The 13,688-nt window shown below is 45.7% G+C and overlaps 1 protein-coding gene across 3 annotated transcripts in view; it reads right to left on the bottom strand.

The window, feature by feature from the left end:
- Positions 1 to 13,688, bottom strand: part of CDC27 (cell division cycle 27) — a 1,228,661-nt gene that overhangs the window by 854,333 nt on the left and 360,640 nt on the right. For all 3 annotated transcript variants that reach the window (XM_078645032.1, XM_078645031.1, XM_078645033.1), the window contains exon 6: positions 9,575 to 9,729. In XM_078645032.1, the coding sequence (XP_078501158.1) occupies positions 9,575 to 9,729 (155 nt within the window). The remainder of the gene's footprint in view (positions 1 to 9,574; positions 9,730 to 13,688) is intronic.

Genomic DNA, 13,688 nt, shown 5'->3' with positions numbered 1-13,688 from the left:
AAGGGTTGGACCTGGCCTCCACCAACAAGGTGGCCAAAGTATACCACAGTGCTCTGCCCTATCTGGCATTTGGATGCCTTGATAGTCAGTCCTGCAGATTGCAGGGCTTGTAGAAGCTTCCCAAGGTGGATCAGGTGATCCTGCCAGGTGGAGCTGAAGACAGCAATATCATCAAGATATGCTGCACTAAAGGACTCCAATCCAGTCAGGACTTGGTTCACCAACATCTGGAAGGTGGCAGGGGCATTATTTAACCCAAAAGGCATCATAGTGAACTGATAGTGCCCATCAGGGGTGGAGAATGCGTTTTTGTCTTTGGTCCCTGGGGCCATGCCAATTTGCCAGTACCCTGCAGTTAAGTCAAAGGTACTGAGGAATTTGGCTGCCCCCAACTTGTCTATCAACTCATCTGCTCTTGGAATGGGGTGAGCATCTGTCTTGGTGACAGAGCTGAGTCCTCAATAGTCCACACAAAACCTCATCTCTCTTTCCACCCTGTTGATGAGGTTTGGGGACCAGAACCACTGGGCTGGCCCAGGGGCTTTCAGAGGGTTCAATCACCCCTAGCCCCAGCATCTTGCTGACTTCAGCTTTGATCCTTTCCTTGACTTGATCTGATTGTCGATAGATTTTGTTTTTGACAGGGTTACTATCACTAGTGTCCACATCATGGGAACACCAGCTGGTCAGACCAGGAGTCAAGGAAAAGAGACTAGCAAACTGTTGCAAAACTTGCTTGCAGTCAGTCTGCTGTTGGGGAGAGAGGGTGTCTGAAAAGACCACTCCATCCACTGACCCATCTTTTGGGCTGGAAGAGAGGAGATCTTGGAGAGGTTCACTCTCTGCTTCCTGTTCCGCATCAGTCACCATCAGCATGGTGTGGTCAGCCCTGTCATTGTAGAGTTTAAGGCGGTTCACATGGATAACTCTTTTGGGTGAACTGCTAGTGCCCAGGTCAACTAAGTAAGTGACCTCACTCTTTTTCTCCAGAATAGGGTATGGGCCACTCCATCTGTCTTGGAGGGCCCTTGGTGCCACTGGCTGCAACACACACACCTGTTGTCCAGGTTGAAAGTCAACCATGGCAGCTTTTTGGTCATACCAGTGCTTCTGCAGCTGCTGGCTGGCCTCAAGATTAATGGATGCCTTGTCCATATATTCAGCCATTCTGGATCTGAGGCCAAGCACATAGTCCACAATGTCTTGTTTGGGTTTTTGGAGAGGCCTCTCCCAACCTTCTTTCACAAGACAAAGTGGTCCCCTCACGGGATGACCAAACAGAAGCTCAAAGGGTGAAAACCCCACTCCTTTCTGAGGCACTTCCCTATAAGCGAAAAGCAGGCATGGCTACAGGACATTCCATCTCCTTTTGAGTTTTTCAGGGAGTCCCATGATCATACCTTTCAATGTCTTGTTGAATCTTTCAACAAGACCATTGGTTTGTGGGTTGTATGTGGTAGTAAACTTGTACTGCACACCACACTCCTTCCACATGTGTTTCAGGTAAGCAGACATGAAGTTGGTACCTCTGTCTGAAACCACCTCCTTAGGAAACCCTACCCTGGTGAAGACACCCAGGAGGGCCTTGGCTACTGCAGTGGCTGTAGTAACCCTAAGGGGAATTGCTTCTGGGTACCTAGTAGCATGATCCACTACTACTAGAATGAAATTGTTCCCTGAGGCTGTGGGAGGCTCAAGTGGACCCACAATGTTCACACCTATCCTTTCAAAGGGTACCCCCACCACTGGCAGTGGTATCAGGGGTCTTTGGGTTGCCACCTGTCTTGCCACTAGCCTGACAGGTAACACAGGAGCTCAAAAATTCCTTCACCTTTTGGTTCATCTGGGGCAGTAGAAGTGGCTTACTAGCCTTTCCCAAGTTTTGGTCTGCCCCAGATGTCCAGCTAGGGGGATGTCATGAGCTAAAGTTAGGAGGAACTCCCTGTATGTCTGTGGCACTACCACCTTCCTGGTAGCTCCAGGATTGGGGTTTCTTGCCTCAGCATACAGTAATCCCTCTTCCCAATAAGCTCTGTGGGTACCACTGACATCTCCCTGTGCTTCTGAAACAGCTTGCTGCCTCAGGCTTTCAAGAGTGGTGCAGTCTCGCTGACCCTGGCACAGCTCTTCCCTAGTGGGTCCCCCTGGGCCCAGGAGTCTAACCTGGTAAGGCTTAAACTCCATGGGCTCAGTTCCCTCTAAGGTGACCAAGTCCTCTCCCTGAGGAGAGGGGTCCTGAGAGGCTTGCTGTATAGAAGCTGGTTCCGCAGTCTTCTTGCTTTTTCTCTTGGTTGGTTGGACCATACTTTCAGGCTCCAAACCTACTTGTTCACCCTTCTTTTTGCTCTGTGCTCTGGTTTGCACATACACCAGTCTAGGGATACCCAGCATGGCTGCATGGGTTACTTGCTCAACCTCAGCCCAGGCTGAGGTTTCCAGGTCATTTCCAAGCAAACAGCCAGCTGGAGAGACCGCTACCAGTTTCAGGTCAGTAAGCTCCCCCCAAACTAATGTCACCATAGCCATAGGGCGTTGGGTGGTAATGCGGTCAGCATTGATGACTGGATACGTTTTCCCAATTAAGTATTGCTCTGGGGAAACGAGCATTTCCTTCACCATAGCGATACTGGCACCTGTATCCCTCAGGGCTTCTACTCTAGTTCCATTAATGGAGGGGTATTGCAAATACTTTTTACAGTTGGGTGGCCAACCAGCTACAGTGGCAAGCTCCATTTCCCCAAGGAGACTAGACTAGCTTGAGTGTATTCCCAGATTTGCTCTGGGCACTCTGATCCCATCTGTAGATTCACTGTCCCTGGAGTAGCTGTACTGGGTGCCTAGGGGGCTTTATTGTAGGGGCAGTTTTTGTCTACGGATAAACGTCCCAGCTTTTTACAGTTGTTACAATAGGCCTTGTTAGGATCAAAGTTCTTGCCCCTATAGGGCTGAGGCACATAGGGAGTCGTTTGGGACCCACCCACCTGTACAGGTTTTTCAGACCCTTTGGAAGACTCAGACTTTTTATCCTGGGAATTCTCACCACCTTTCCCCTGGGGAGGTTTTGTAAATACCTCCTTTTGGCCACCCACAGTGGCTGTCCTCTTCACCCTAGTCTTGACCCAATGGTCTGCCTTCTTTCCCAATTCTTGGGGAGAAATTAGACCTAGGTCTACCAAATGCTGATGGAACTTTTCATTTGTGTAGTTACTCAAAATGTGTTCCTTCATAAACAAATTATAAAGTCCAGTAAAATCATGCACATTCGGTCCAGTTAACCAACCATCCAGTGTCTTTACTAAGTAGTCTACAAAATCTATCCAGGATTGAGTCTGGGTTTTGTGAGCCCCCCTGAACCTAATTCTGTACTCCTCAGTAGTGAGTCCAAATCCCTCAATCAGAGTTTTCTTCATGAGGTCATAAGATGCATCATCTGGCCCAGTGGGGGGCAGAAGCTGGTCTCTGCAGTTACCAGAGAACAGTTCCCACAGGAGTGCCCCCCAGAGAGGTTTCTTTAGTCGTCTGATATCACAAGCCCTCTCAAAGGCTGTGAACCGCTTGGTGATATCATCACCTTCCTCAAATTTAGGGACAATCCCTTTGGGGATTTTAGGATCATAAGATTGCTCTTTATCCTTATTATAGGTATTGCTGCCACCAGAGATGGAGTCTGGACTCTAGATCTAATCTCTTGGCCAGCTTGGCTAACAAGCTGTCCTCTTCACTGGGACTGGTCCCAATATTTTCCCTGGGCCATGGCCCACCTGTGTAGGTCATAGGGTCCCACATTGTGATTCTTGGAGTTACGGGTACAGGGGCCCTCCTCTACCTAGAGAAGGTGGGGGAAGGGGGAAGTATCCTCCTCCTCTAGCACCTCTTCTTCCTCTGACTGGTCATCACTCTGTTCACAGTGGTGGCCTTTAGCATACTCAGCCAAGAGCTCCTGGAGCCCTACTTTGGTTGGATGCTGGCCCACTGGTATATTTTTCAATTTGCATAAGGACCATACTTTTTTGAAGTTTTAGTGTAAGTACGGTGTGAGGTTGAGCTCCTCCACTAGGTCCTGTGAAACATTATCTTAATAGTTGGGTTCCGTTGAGGCATTCTAACCTGACAGTTCTAACACTCTACCCTAACTATAGTGACTTATTTAAAAAAAATTCTAATGGGACTTAAGCAAGGCACTACCAGACTTAGTTATTTTGGAAAAAGCCAATTTCAGAATTCTAAAGGCAATTTATGAGTTCTCTTGTGTGATCAGATGGTAACCAAGCAGTCCAACAAAAGCAAGTTTGTATCCCACCGCTGATCCACCAATGTGAGAAGGTGGCTCTATATATACTGGACCAGAATAAGGTACAGTGTGTATAGAGTCCACAAACCCCTAAAGCCAGGTGTGACCTTACTCTCCAAAGTGGTAGCTTGGTCGAGCAGTAAGGCAGTCCCAGAGGACAGTGTAAAGCGTTTGTTGTACACACTCAGTCAGCAAAAGGGTTCACACACTCAAAGACTGAACTCCAGGCCAATTGTTTTTATATCAAAGATATAGTTGTTTTATTTTTAGAACCAACAGGCATCAAAATATACTGTTCTCAATATGGGAGGTCTCAGATGAGTACTTTGCAGAAAGGCAATAAACTTCGTAAACACAATAGGTACAGGGGTTGCAGTAGGCAACAATTCTACACACAATTTAGCATTGAGCTCAATGGGTTTTTCTATCTAAACACAGTTGATTACTTTGTAGATTACTTTGGTAGTTCCAGGACTGGATCCTAGGTTCAGTCCTGTGGTCTAAGCTGAAAACAATTTAGTAAAACCGTTTTAGTTATTGCAGTTATTTTTCAGGAATATAAAGCCATTTTAAAAGTATACACTTGGAAACTTTTCAACATAAATCTGACAATGTTATCCATTGGGAGAAAATTCAGGCTGCAGGTAAAGTACGATCTCATTACTTTTGTGATCCAGTACTGGGCTCTTAGGTCCAGCACTGGGGTCTCAACTTAATACAGGTAAGTAATTACGTTACAGTATTTTGTATGATTTGTAAAGAATATTTCTAGTTTTCAAAAGTAGACACTTAGAATAAATGTCATAGAAAAGCAGACAATGGATTCCTATGGAGAAAATTCAGATTACTAGTAACCCTGGTTAGGATTACTTTTGGGGTTCAGTAGTGGGCTAAAAGGTACAGTACTGGCTTCTCTCCTGATCACAGGTGAGTACTTTGGAATTCGGTTGATTTTATATGAATATTTTAAGTTTTCAAAAGTAGACAAAAGATTTTTCAAGTCAAACCAGTCAATGTTATCCAATGGCAGGTAAGTGTGTTACCGGTTTCCAGGTGAGTACTCGGCTGGTGAAGTTAAGGTTCTGGGCACAGACTCAGGGGTCCCCCAGGGTCAGGTAGGTACAGTTGGTTCACCCTCAGGGGCGGTCGGGTGCAGAGGTAATTAGGCCCAATGTTATCCAAGGAGGGGCAGGGGCCTCCGGTTGGTGCCTGCTGGCTAGCAGGCCACACGGCTGTGGGAGCTGGGCTCCGGGTCACTTGCTCAGGGCAAAGGGGGAAGTAGGATAGGACAAAGGTGGCATGGCCAGCGGCACTCGGGCGGCTGGGTGCAGGGTGCTTTTGAGCCGTCGGGGGCTCAATGTTATTCAATGGGAAAGGTAAAAGATGAACAAAGGCTGCAGGCTCGGGGACGGAGTCTCTTCAGGGGCGACCACCACTTCGAGAGGTAAGTTGGGATCTTGAAGCACAGGTAGGTACGCCAAAGGAAGGCGCAGGGAGTTGCAGGGCGCCGGGTGCAGGGGTGTCTTTGGGTGTCGGAACAGCTTACCCTCAGCTGGTCGCGGTTGGGGGGGCCCCTGGTTCTGAGTCTGCAGGCGTCGTCTGGTTCGTTGAGGAGGGTCTTTGGGCACTGGACTTCGGGTCCCAGTCGCCAGGGGGACGTCCTCGTGGTCTTGGATCACTTGGGCCGGGCTCAGCGGGTGCAGAGTGGGCTGGTCCAGAGCTTCCTGGCTGGCACCAGGGGGGTTGTTGCAGCAGAGCGTCTGCGGATGCGAGTCCCAATCTTCAAGAGGGTCAAGGCAGGCAGGTTCTCTGGGTGTCCCAATGTTGCGGTCCGCTGGAGTCGACGGGGTTTAGGCAGGAGCAGGTTCCAGGATCGACAGGCCGGTAGGGCTGGGGCCAAGTAAGTTGTTGTCGTCCTGTTGTTAGCAGCTGCACGGCGGGTCTTCTTCCTCTTAATCTTCTTTCTTCTTTTAGGGTTCTGAGGAAGGAAGGTTCCGGAAGCCCCTAAATACTGAATTTAGGGGCGTTACAGGATGGGCAAGGGCAGGGACCAGTAGGTCCCTGTCCTGGGGTGGGTACACACCCTAGCCTGCTCCTCTCCTGTGGGAAGAGGGCAGGAGCCTAGCTGTGATTGGGAAATGTTCCCCATCTTCAAGATGGCTGGAGCCCGGGTCGTGCTTCACCTCGTCTACCCCACCTGAGGGGTGAGGTTGGCACAGGTTGACACCCCCCATTCCTGACTTAGTTTTTCCCGCCAGTCTTCCCGCTAAAATGGGGGTCAGGACTGGTGGGGGCCAGTTGCTGGGTACAGCAAATGGTCTGGAGAAGCTCACAGAGGCAGCAGGCCTTTGAAGCTTCCCCCTGCCCATCCTGGGGGAGGAGATCTAGCACCTCGCCCAGGATGTGCATTGTTGCAGGCCTAGGAGAGCGGGGGCTCTCCACCCAGGGGTCCAGCAACATGTCTGCTGTGTGGCAGCCTAGGCAGCCTCTCAGCCCAGACGTGGATTGTGGTTAGGTTTCAGCGGGCATCTCTAAGATGCCCTCTGAGGTGCATTTTTCATTATATCCCACAATGGCATCAGTGTGGATTTAATGTGCTGAGAAGTTTGATACCAAACTTGTGAGTCTTCAGTGTAGCCATTATGGTGTTGTGGAGTTCGTAATGTCAACCTCCCAGCACCATATACTCTTAATGGTATCACTGCACTTACAGTGCCCAGGAATGGCCCTGGGCACTGTAGGGGCACAGGGCTCATGCACCTGTGCCCACAACACTGGCATAGGGCACCCAGCTAGAGGGGTGACTGACGTATATCAGGGCAGTGGGTTTGTGGGTATGGCACACAGGGTTGTGTGCCATGTCGACTCTTTGTTTAGTTCTGTACTTAGGCACTCAGCCTGCAAAGGCAGTGTGTGGGTGCCAGGGTACAGGGCCCCTAGGGGTGGCACAATAAGTGCTGCAGCCCTTAGGGGTTTTCTCTGGTCACCATGCCCTGGGTACCTAGGGTAACGTTTACTAGGGGCTGACATGTGGCCAGAGATGCCAATTGGGTTTTAGTTTCAACACAATTTTAGGGAAGGAACACAGGCCTTGGGTACCTGGTTGGCAGGCGCACAGGGCACACTCAGTCAAAGCACTTCAGCAGTCAGAAAAAAGTGGGGGCATACCAAGGCAAGAAAGATGGCACTTTCTCACAAAGACACTAAGATCTCAGACATTAACAGGGAATGGTAGCAGGCCTAGATTTTGTGGCCAGCAGGAAGGTGTCCAGCAGGTGGTGTCCTTGCCAAAAAGGAGGATCTCTGCCTTGCTGGAATTCGGTTTAAGACCATTTTGTCCATCAAGTCTTCTAGGGCCACCATGCCATGATGGAGTTGGTGTACAGCATTGTCAGAGGGGTTAGAAACCACCACAATCTGGGTACTGTTGGCATATGAAACCAGGGAGAAACCAAACAACCTGGTCAGCTCCGCAAGGGGCGCAACGTACACATTAAATAGTGTTGGGCTCAATTAGGACCCTTGCGGCACTCTGAAGGGCAACGAGAAAGACTTAGATTCAAACTCTATTAGAGACACTGTCTGTTCACCATCACTCAAAAAGGATTTTAACAGAGAGAACAGTTCCTCTAATGCCTATATGAGCCAAGCGGTGAATCAGGAGATCATAGTTGACAGTGTCAAATGCAGCTGAGAGATCGAACAATATAAGCGCAGCACATCCGCCATTATCGAGGAACACATCTGAAATCTTCCATGACTGTTATAAGTGCAGTCTCAGTGCTATGACTGCTTCTAAAACCAAACAGGGTCTGATCTAATAGATCATGCTGTTGCATGAAACTAGCCAGTTGGGTGTTTAGGGCTTTTTCAATGATTTTCGCAGGAAAGAAGTCTGGAGATGAGACCATAGCTACTGGGATCTGTAGGATCTAGGCTGGGCTTTTTTAAAAGAGCAAGTACTGATGCTTTTTCTCAATCACTTGAGGGAAAAACACAGTGGTGATCCTTTTATTAAAGATGATCGCAAGGTAACTAGCAATGATCTCAGGGGCCAAATGCATGATGTCTACAGGACATGGGTCATAAGGGAACCTTTAACAGCAGCAGCTAAAGTCTTTGAGCCGCAGCTGAAGCTTTGGATTTGGCAACGTTTAATATAGTATGTGCTTACTAAAGCTAGATGCCTCGGCTCTTTTTAATAGAATTGCCAATGTCAATCTTCTCTCTCAGTCTTGGGTCTTAAAGGGGATATTCTCAAAGATGTTGTACTTCATGTCATGACTGGGATGCAGGCAGTTGGTGTAAGGATCAGAATCTAAGTTTCCAACAGGGATGTCTTCAATGAAGCCAATACCATCTCAAGGACTTACTTCTAGCAAAAGAATAGAAGCTGTTGGAACTGAACTTCGATGTGAAAAATGTTTAAAAAGCCACATGGAGACAGAGCTCCAGAACATCATACCTTTCTGAACGTGCAGTAGAAAATCTGGCAGTTGGAAGCCTTTGCCTAAGGAAGAGGTATGAGGGCCGACTGGTTGAAGTTCAGGTCGAAAATTAGGTGGACTGGCTGTATGTTTAGTATGGTTTATTATAAGTTAGGGAGTATAATGGTACACTACATTAAAACTGATTACCGAGGGTTACAAACCCGAAGACTGGATAAATGAAGTATGTGAATCCGTGATAGATACACTGCTGGAGAAAATTACAAACTTTGTCAAGAACCAGAGAGGAAATGAACAGTACTGCCTTCAGCCAGGTCTAATATTCAGCACTAAATTGATTAAACAAACAGTCTCAACAGCATCAGAGTTACTCAAATCATTCTTCAATATATTGTCTCATCAAAAGAAATAAAGGCGTAGGAGCACTGGACAAATACTGAAGCATACCGAGACCGCAAAAAGGGCTCTTACTCTGGAAGCTATGACACGGTGCATCACTCAGTAACTGACAAATTCCAGCGTACAGGTGGGACGTTCCAATTTGTGAGTGGATCCAGCACTGTTTATCAAGGCGTGGTAACCAGTCTATAATCGGTTTCAGTGTGTGAAGATGGAGTCCACCCAATACAAACATAATATCATCTAACGTCTACGTTATTGCCAGTACCACAAAAGGCTCACTAAAAAAGCATTAGCTCAGCTGTAACAGCGGAATAAATATTCTGTCATTACTGGCCAGTATAGTTTCTTTGGAATTCATCAACAAATGCATACACACAACCCACGTTTATTGGATATTTAGTATAATGTGATGATAAAATTCTATGAAACTTACAATTGTGTCTTGTGGCGTTTCCATTAACACTGTATCAGACTGTCTGTGGGGCACAGTATGGTTGTTTACAAATGTTGTGCAAGTGTTCGGCAAACAGCTGCTAAAGTTTTGTAAAGATGTAAGCTTAAAAGTATATTCGGGATCTGGTTTCTCGCCTACAAAAAAAAATTAAAAAGTTGCGTTATGCATTACACCCCTTTGAAAAACCTTCTCAATACAAAAAGCAGAAATTCAGAAAATCAGGTTCCTCTTTGAATTAGAACTACAGTATTTCTCTTTCCAGAGAAGTAAACCCACTTTGCACTATCAGAGCGGTCTTCTGACCTCGAGCTAAGTGATAGTTTAGCGTTTTGACAGCAGAGGATAATGCAGTAAACTATGCACGTTAAAACAGATTGTGTTGAATTGCATAATAAAACATCCCTATAATTGTCTAATTTCATTGACATTTCTATGCCTTCTATACTTCTAGGATATGCAGGGATCTCTCAGTTGGAGACTATAGACCCTTCATAAAACATTTCTAATAATCAATAATGTTAGTAGCTAGATTACAGGTGGCTGAAAGGTGGAAAGCTTCGGATCTCCCCACATTGGACATGAGGTGATGAAAGACACAGAATTTGTATGCTATGGAAAAGTAGCAAAAAGAACAATTGACCGACAGAATGTTGAACAATGTCAAACATTCACCCCAGTACAGAGATCTGGGCCTAAATCCATTGTTTATTTGCTCCCCATGCTATTCCAGTTTAAACCCAGCCATATGCAAATTAGTCTTGACCCTGTTCCCCATTGGAACAGTCCAGCCCGAACTGTCAGGCCAGGTCCTCCCTGGACCGGAAAAAAGCATCCTGGGACCGATTTGGGGGTTTCATCCATTATCAGCCAGGCTGTTGACAGCAATTCTACAAGATAGGGTGGACAGACTCCCTATCTAACAGAGAAGAGACAAACCCTGTGTGCTCTTAGTCCTCCCCCTGAGCCATCGTTATCCCCTAGTATGGGAGGAATTGTAATCCCCTACTTTATTTGCAGTAGAATTATTAGGAAGTGAGGGGTGGGGGTGGGGAGGGGAGATAGTCTGGAAATTTAAGAATGTGCAGTCAATTCTTACTGGATTTGCAAATTATTTATTTCCTAAACTATAATGCAATATGTTGGATTATTTTCATGCACGGATATAATGTACATTAGATGTCCCCTTGCCAACCAAGAACTGATAAAGTGTAAATGTGGATTTTGAATGAAGTAGAAATGAAGAAATTCATACATATTCAGTCAGAAACCATGTTAGGGAGAAAAACAGGTGACTCCTATACACCTTTACAACACCTTAAGGAGTTCTACATAATATTGGTCTACAGATAAAACACATACACTGCCAAAATACATCACCATCTCTACTGAGCATTCTGCTTTATGAACTTGCATCACTGTCCCCCACATTTAAGCTGCTCGACTACCAAAATCAGATGCATTTTTGTTACGCTTCATAACTGCTAAATTGTAAATAGGTTTACTTCATCAAATTCCTTTCCAAAATAACCCTGAAACTTGTTCACAATACAGAAAATGTAAATAAAATAACTACTCTTTTCTCGTGGAACACTTACTTTAAAGGTGTAGAAAAATGTTGCTAAAAATATCACTTTTAGTTTTAGAAGGTAGAATCTCCAGGGGTAACCTGTGTGTTTTCAGTTTTCGGCAATGGCAAATTTGAGGAAAGGCCCAGATGCAGAAAATATCACGAAGCACCTCATTTAGTACGCACTCATGTTTCCTTGAAACCACCTGCTGAAAGTCTCCACAATTAGAGGTGGAAAATAGTGAAATATAGGTTTTGACTACTAGCTGTCTGTTGTGGTTTGAGCTTCCGAAGATAGGAAGTTCAATCTCATTCCCCATTCCTTTTTCAGGTAATACAATGGTTTATTGTCTGGTTTTGCATTGAATTTTTCGGCAAAAGACCTCAAAGCAAAGAAGTCTGATCCAGTATGTAGTTTCCATAGAACAGCAGACTCCTACAATTTGAAGGTGCTCAAGTGGGCTCCTCATGGACAGGACTAAAAAGCTGCTAGTGCTGTACCAATCTGCTATATCAGCTGACTCCACTGGTCCTCCGGGTACTGCAGCAGCAGACTCATGTTCAAACATGGGTTAGGCGCTTTAAATTTGCAGAAGGCAATGAAGCCCAGCAGAGACGACATCTGATAGGCTGTTGGGTGAACAGCATTCTGAAGACGCCCCAGAAGGATGGATAAACATTTTGAGACCAATGGGACTGGAGCCCGCTATGTGTCTTAAGTCTTTTCATGTGATGTAGCAGCAAGCATGCTTAATTACTGTGTCACGGCAAAAACCTACAGTGACTCATTTCAAATGGAAATAAGGGAAGAGGTGCAGGCTCCACTATGCCATGCAAATAAAACTTCTGTTTCAACATTGTGGGATAGAACTGGGGGCACAACGTAATGCAGACCCATAGTAAAACTTGCTTTTTAGGGAAAATAACTTACCTAAATAGACACCAGATGGCAACACTCCTGAAAACGTGTACGCTAGAGACAGCTTATACTCAAAATAGTGCTGAACAGAGTATCGTTAACAAGTCACCATCACGCCTATCCTTTGTGGACAGCAGTCTATCTGATTGCGAGAAGAAATATGGATTATAAAAAAAAGAAAGCAACTTTACCATGATCTCAGCTGCAGTACTATGTTATACTGCTGCTGCTCAGCCGGAGTGTCTGTCTGAGAGAATGTTGGTGAATGGAATGTTTATGTGTGTGAGTGTCAGTTGGAGATGGGCTGAGCAGCAGTGAGGCTGCTCCTGGTGGAGATCTCTGTGTAACATCTTGCCTGAATAAAGAAACATGGAAATCTACCTGGACTGCCATTCTTCATTACAACATATTTTGGCGACGAGGATGGGATATGTGTTGTATAGTACTTTCCTATGATGTATTGCATTTATCTTTAAATGTGCATGGGCAGAGCGAGGTATGGAATGCTCCTGCAGTTCCTTCACAAGTTCCAATCCAGGGCTTCAGTTGTTACCGGAATCCTGGAGTGGAAGCCGTGCTGCACGGCTCTCGCCGGTTTCCTCCTTCATTCAAGAATAAAGCATTGGATATAATGCAGCGTTTCACTCATCATTACAATTGGCGACGAGGATGGGATGATGAAAGAGCAGAGAACTGTAAATTTGGGGATCTTCATGACTATTTTATACGCGATCAGTTAGTCATGCATTATAATAATAATTCTCTCATCCAGGATCGTTTATGGGTTAATGGGGATGCACCATTGGAGGATGTTTTAGCTATTATGAGAAAAGCTGAAATGTCTGGGAGATGTGCCACTGTGATTAAAGAATCTGAGAAAGATTCTGGGGGAGTTTTCAAGGTACAGACCTCAAGTGGAAACCAATACCAAAACACCATGGGTCATGGTCAGAGTCAACCACAGAAGAACGTATAAGAGAGAGGAAACCAGAGGAAAGAAGGTGTTACCACTGCGATAGCAAAGAAAACTTGGCCTATAGCAAATATTGCTCTGCAGCAAGAAAGAAATGTAGTATTTGTGGTTTAGTGGGTCAGTTTAATAAAATGTGCCAAAGAAGAAACAATGTTAAATATCTGTGGGGTGAAGAGGATGGTACTGATGGGGACGCAGATAATGAGAGCAGTTGTGTAAAAAGTTTACAAGGAAACTTTGTTTTAAATGTCATTGAAAATTCGCCAAAGGGAAAGCCTGTATGTGAGATATCCATAGGTGGCGTTTCAGTCAATATATTTGCTGATTCTAGATCACCCTATTTTATTGTAAATGAAGTGGTGTGGAAAGAAAAATTTGTGAAAAAAATAGGGCACCAGCTATTTCCCACAGATGTTAACCCGGTTAGTTTCACCGGTGAATAATATCAATATGCTAGGTTTCAGATGGCTTACTGTGAGAAAGTGGCTCTATATGTACTGGTCCAAATTAAGATACAGTGTGTATAGAGTCCACAATCCACAGAGGTATAACAGAGGTTAAAGTCAGGTCTGACCTTACTCTCTAAAGTGGTAGCTTGGTCGAGCAGTAAGGCAGCACCAGAGAACAGTGTAAA

Source organism: Lissotriton helveticus, chromosome 5_1, assembly GCF_964261635.1.
Source record: "Lissotriton helveticus chromosome 5_1, aLisHel1.1, whole genome shotgun sequence".
NCBI classification, from domain to species: Eukaryota; Metazoa; Chordata; class Amphibia; order Caudata; family Salamandridae; genus Lissotriton; species Lissotriton helveticus.
Note: the sequence above shows the minus strand (reverse complement) of the source record. Positions and strands in the feature narration are given on the sequence as shown.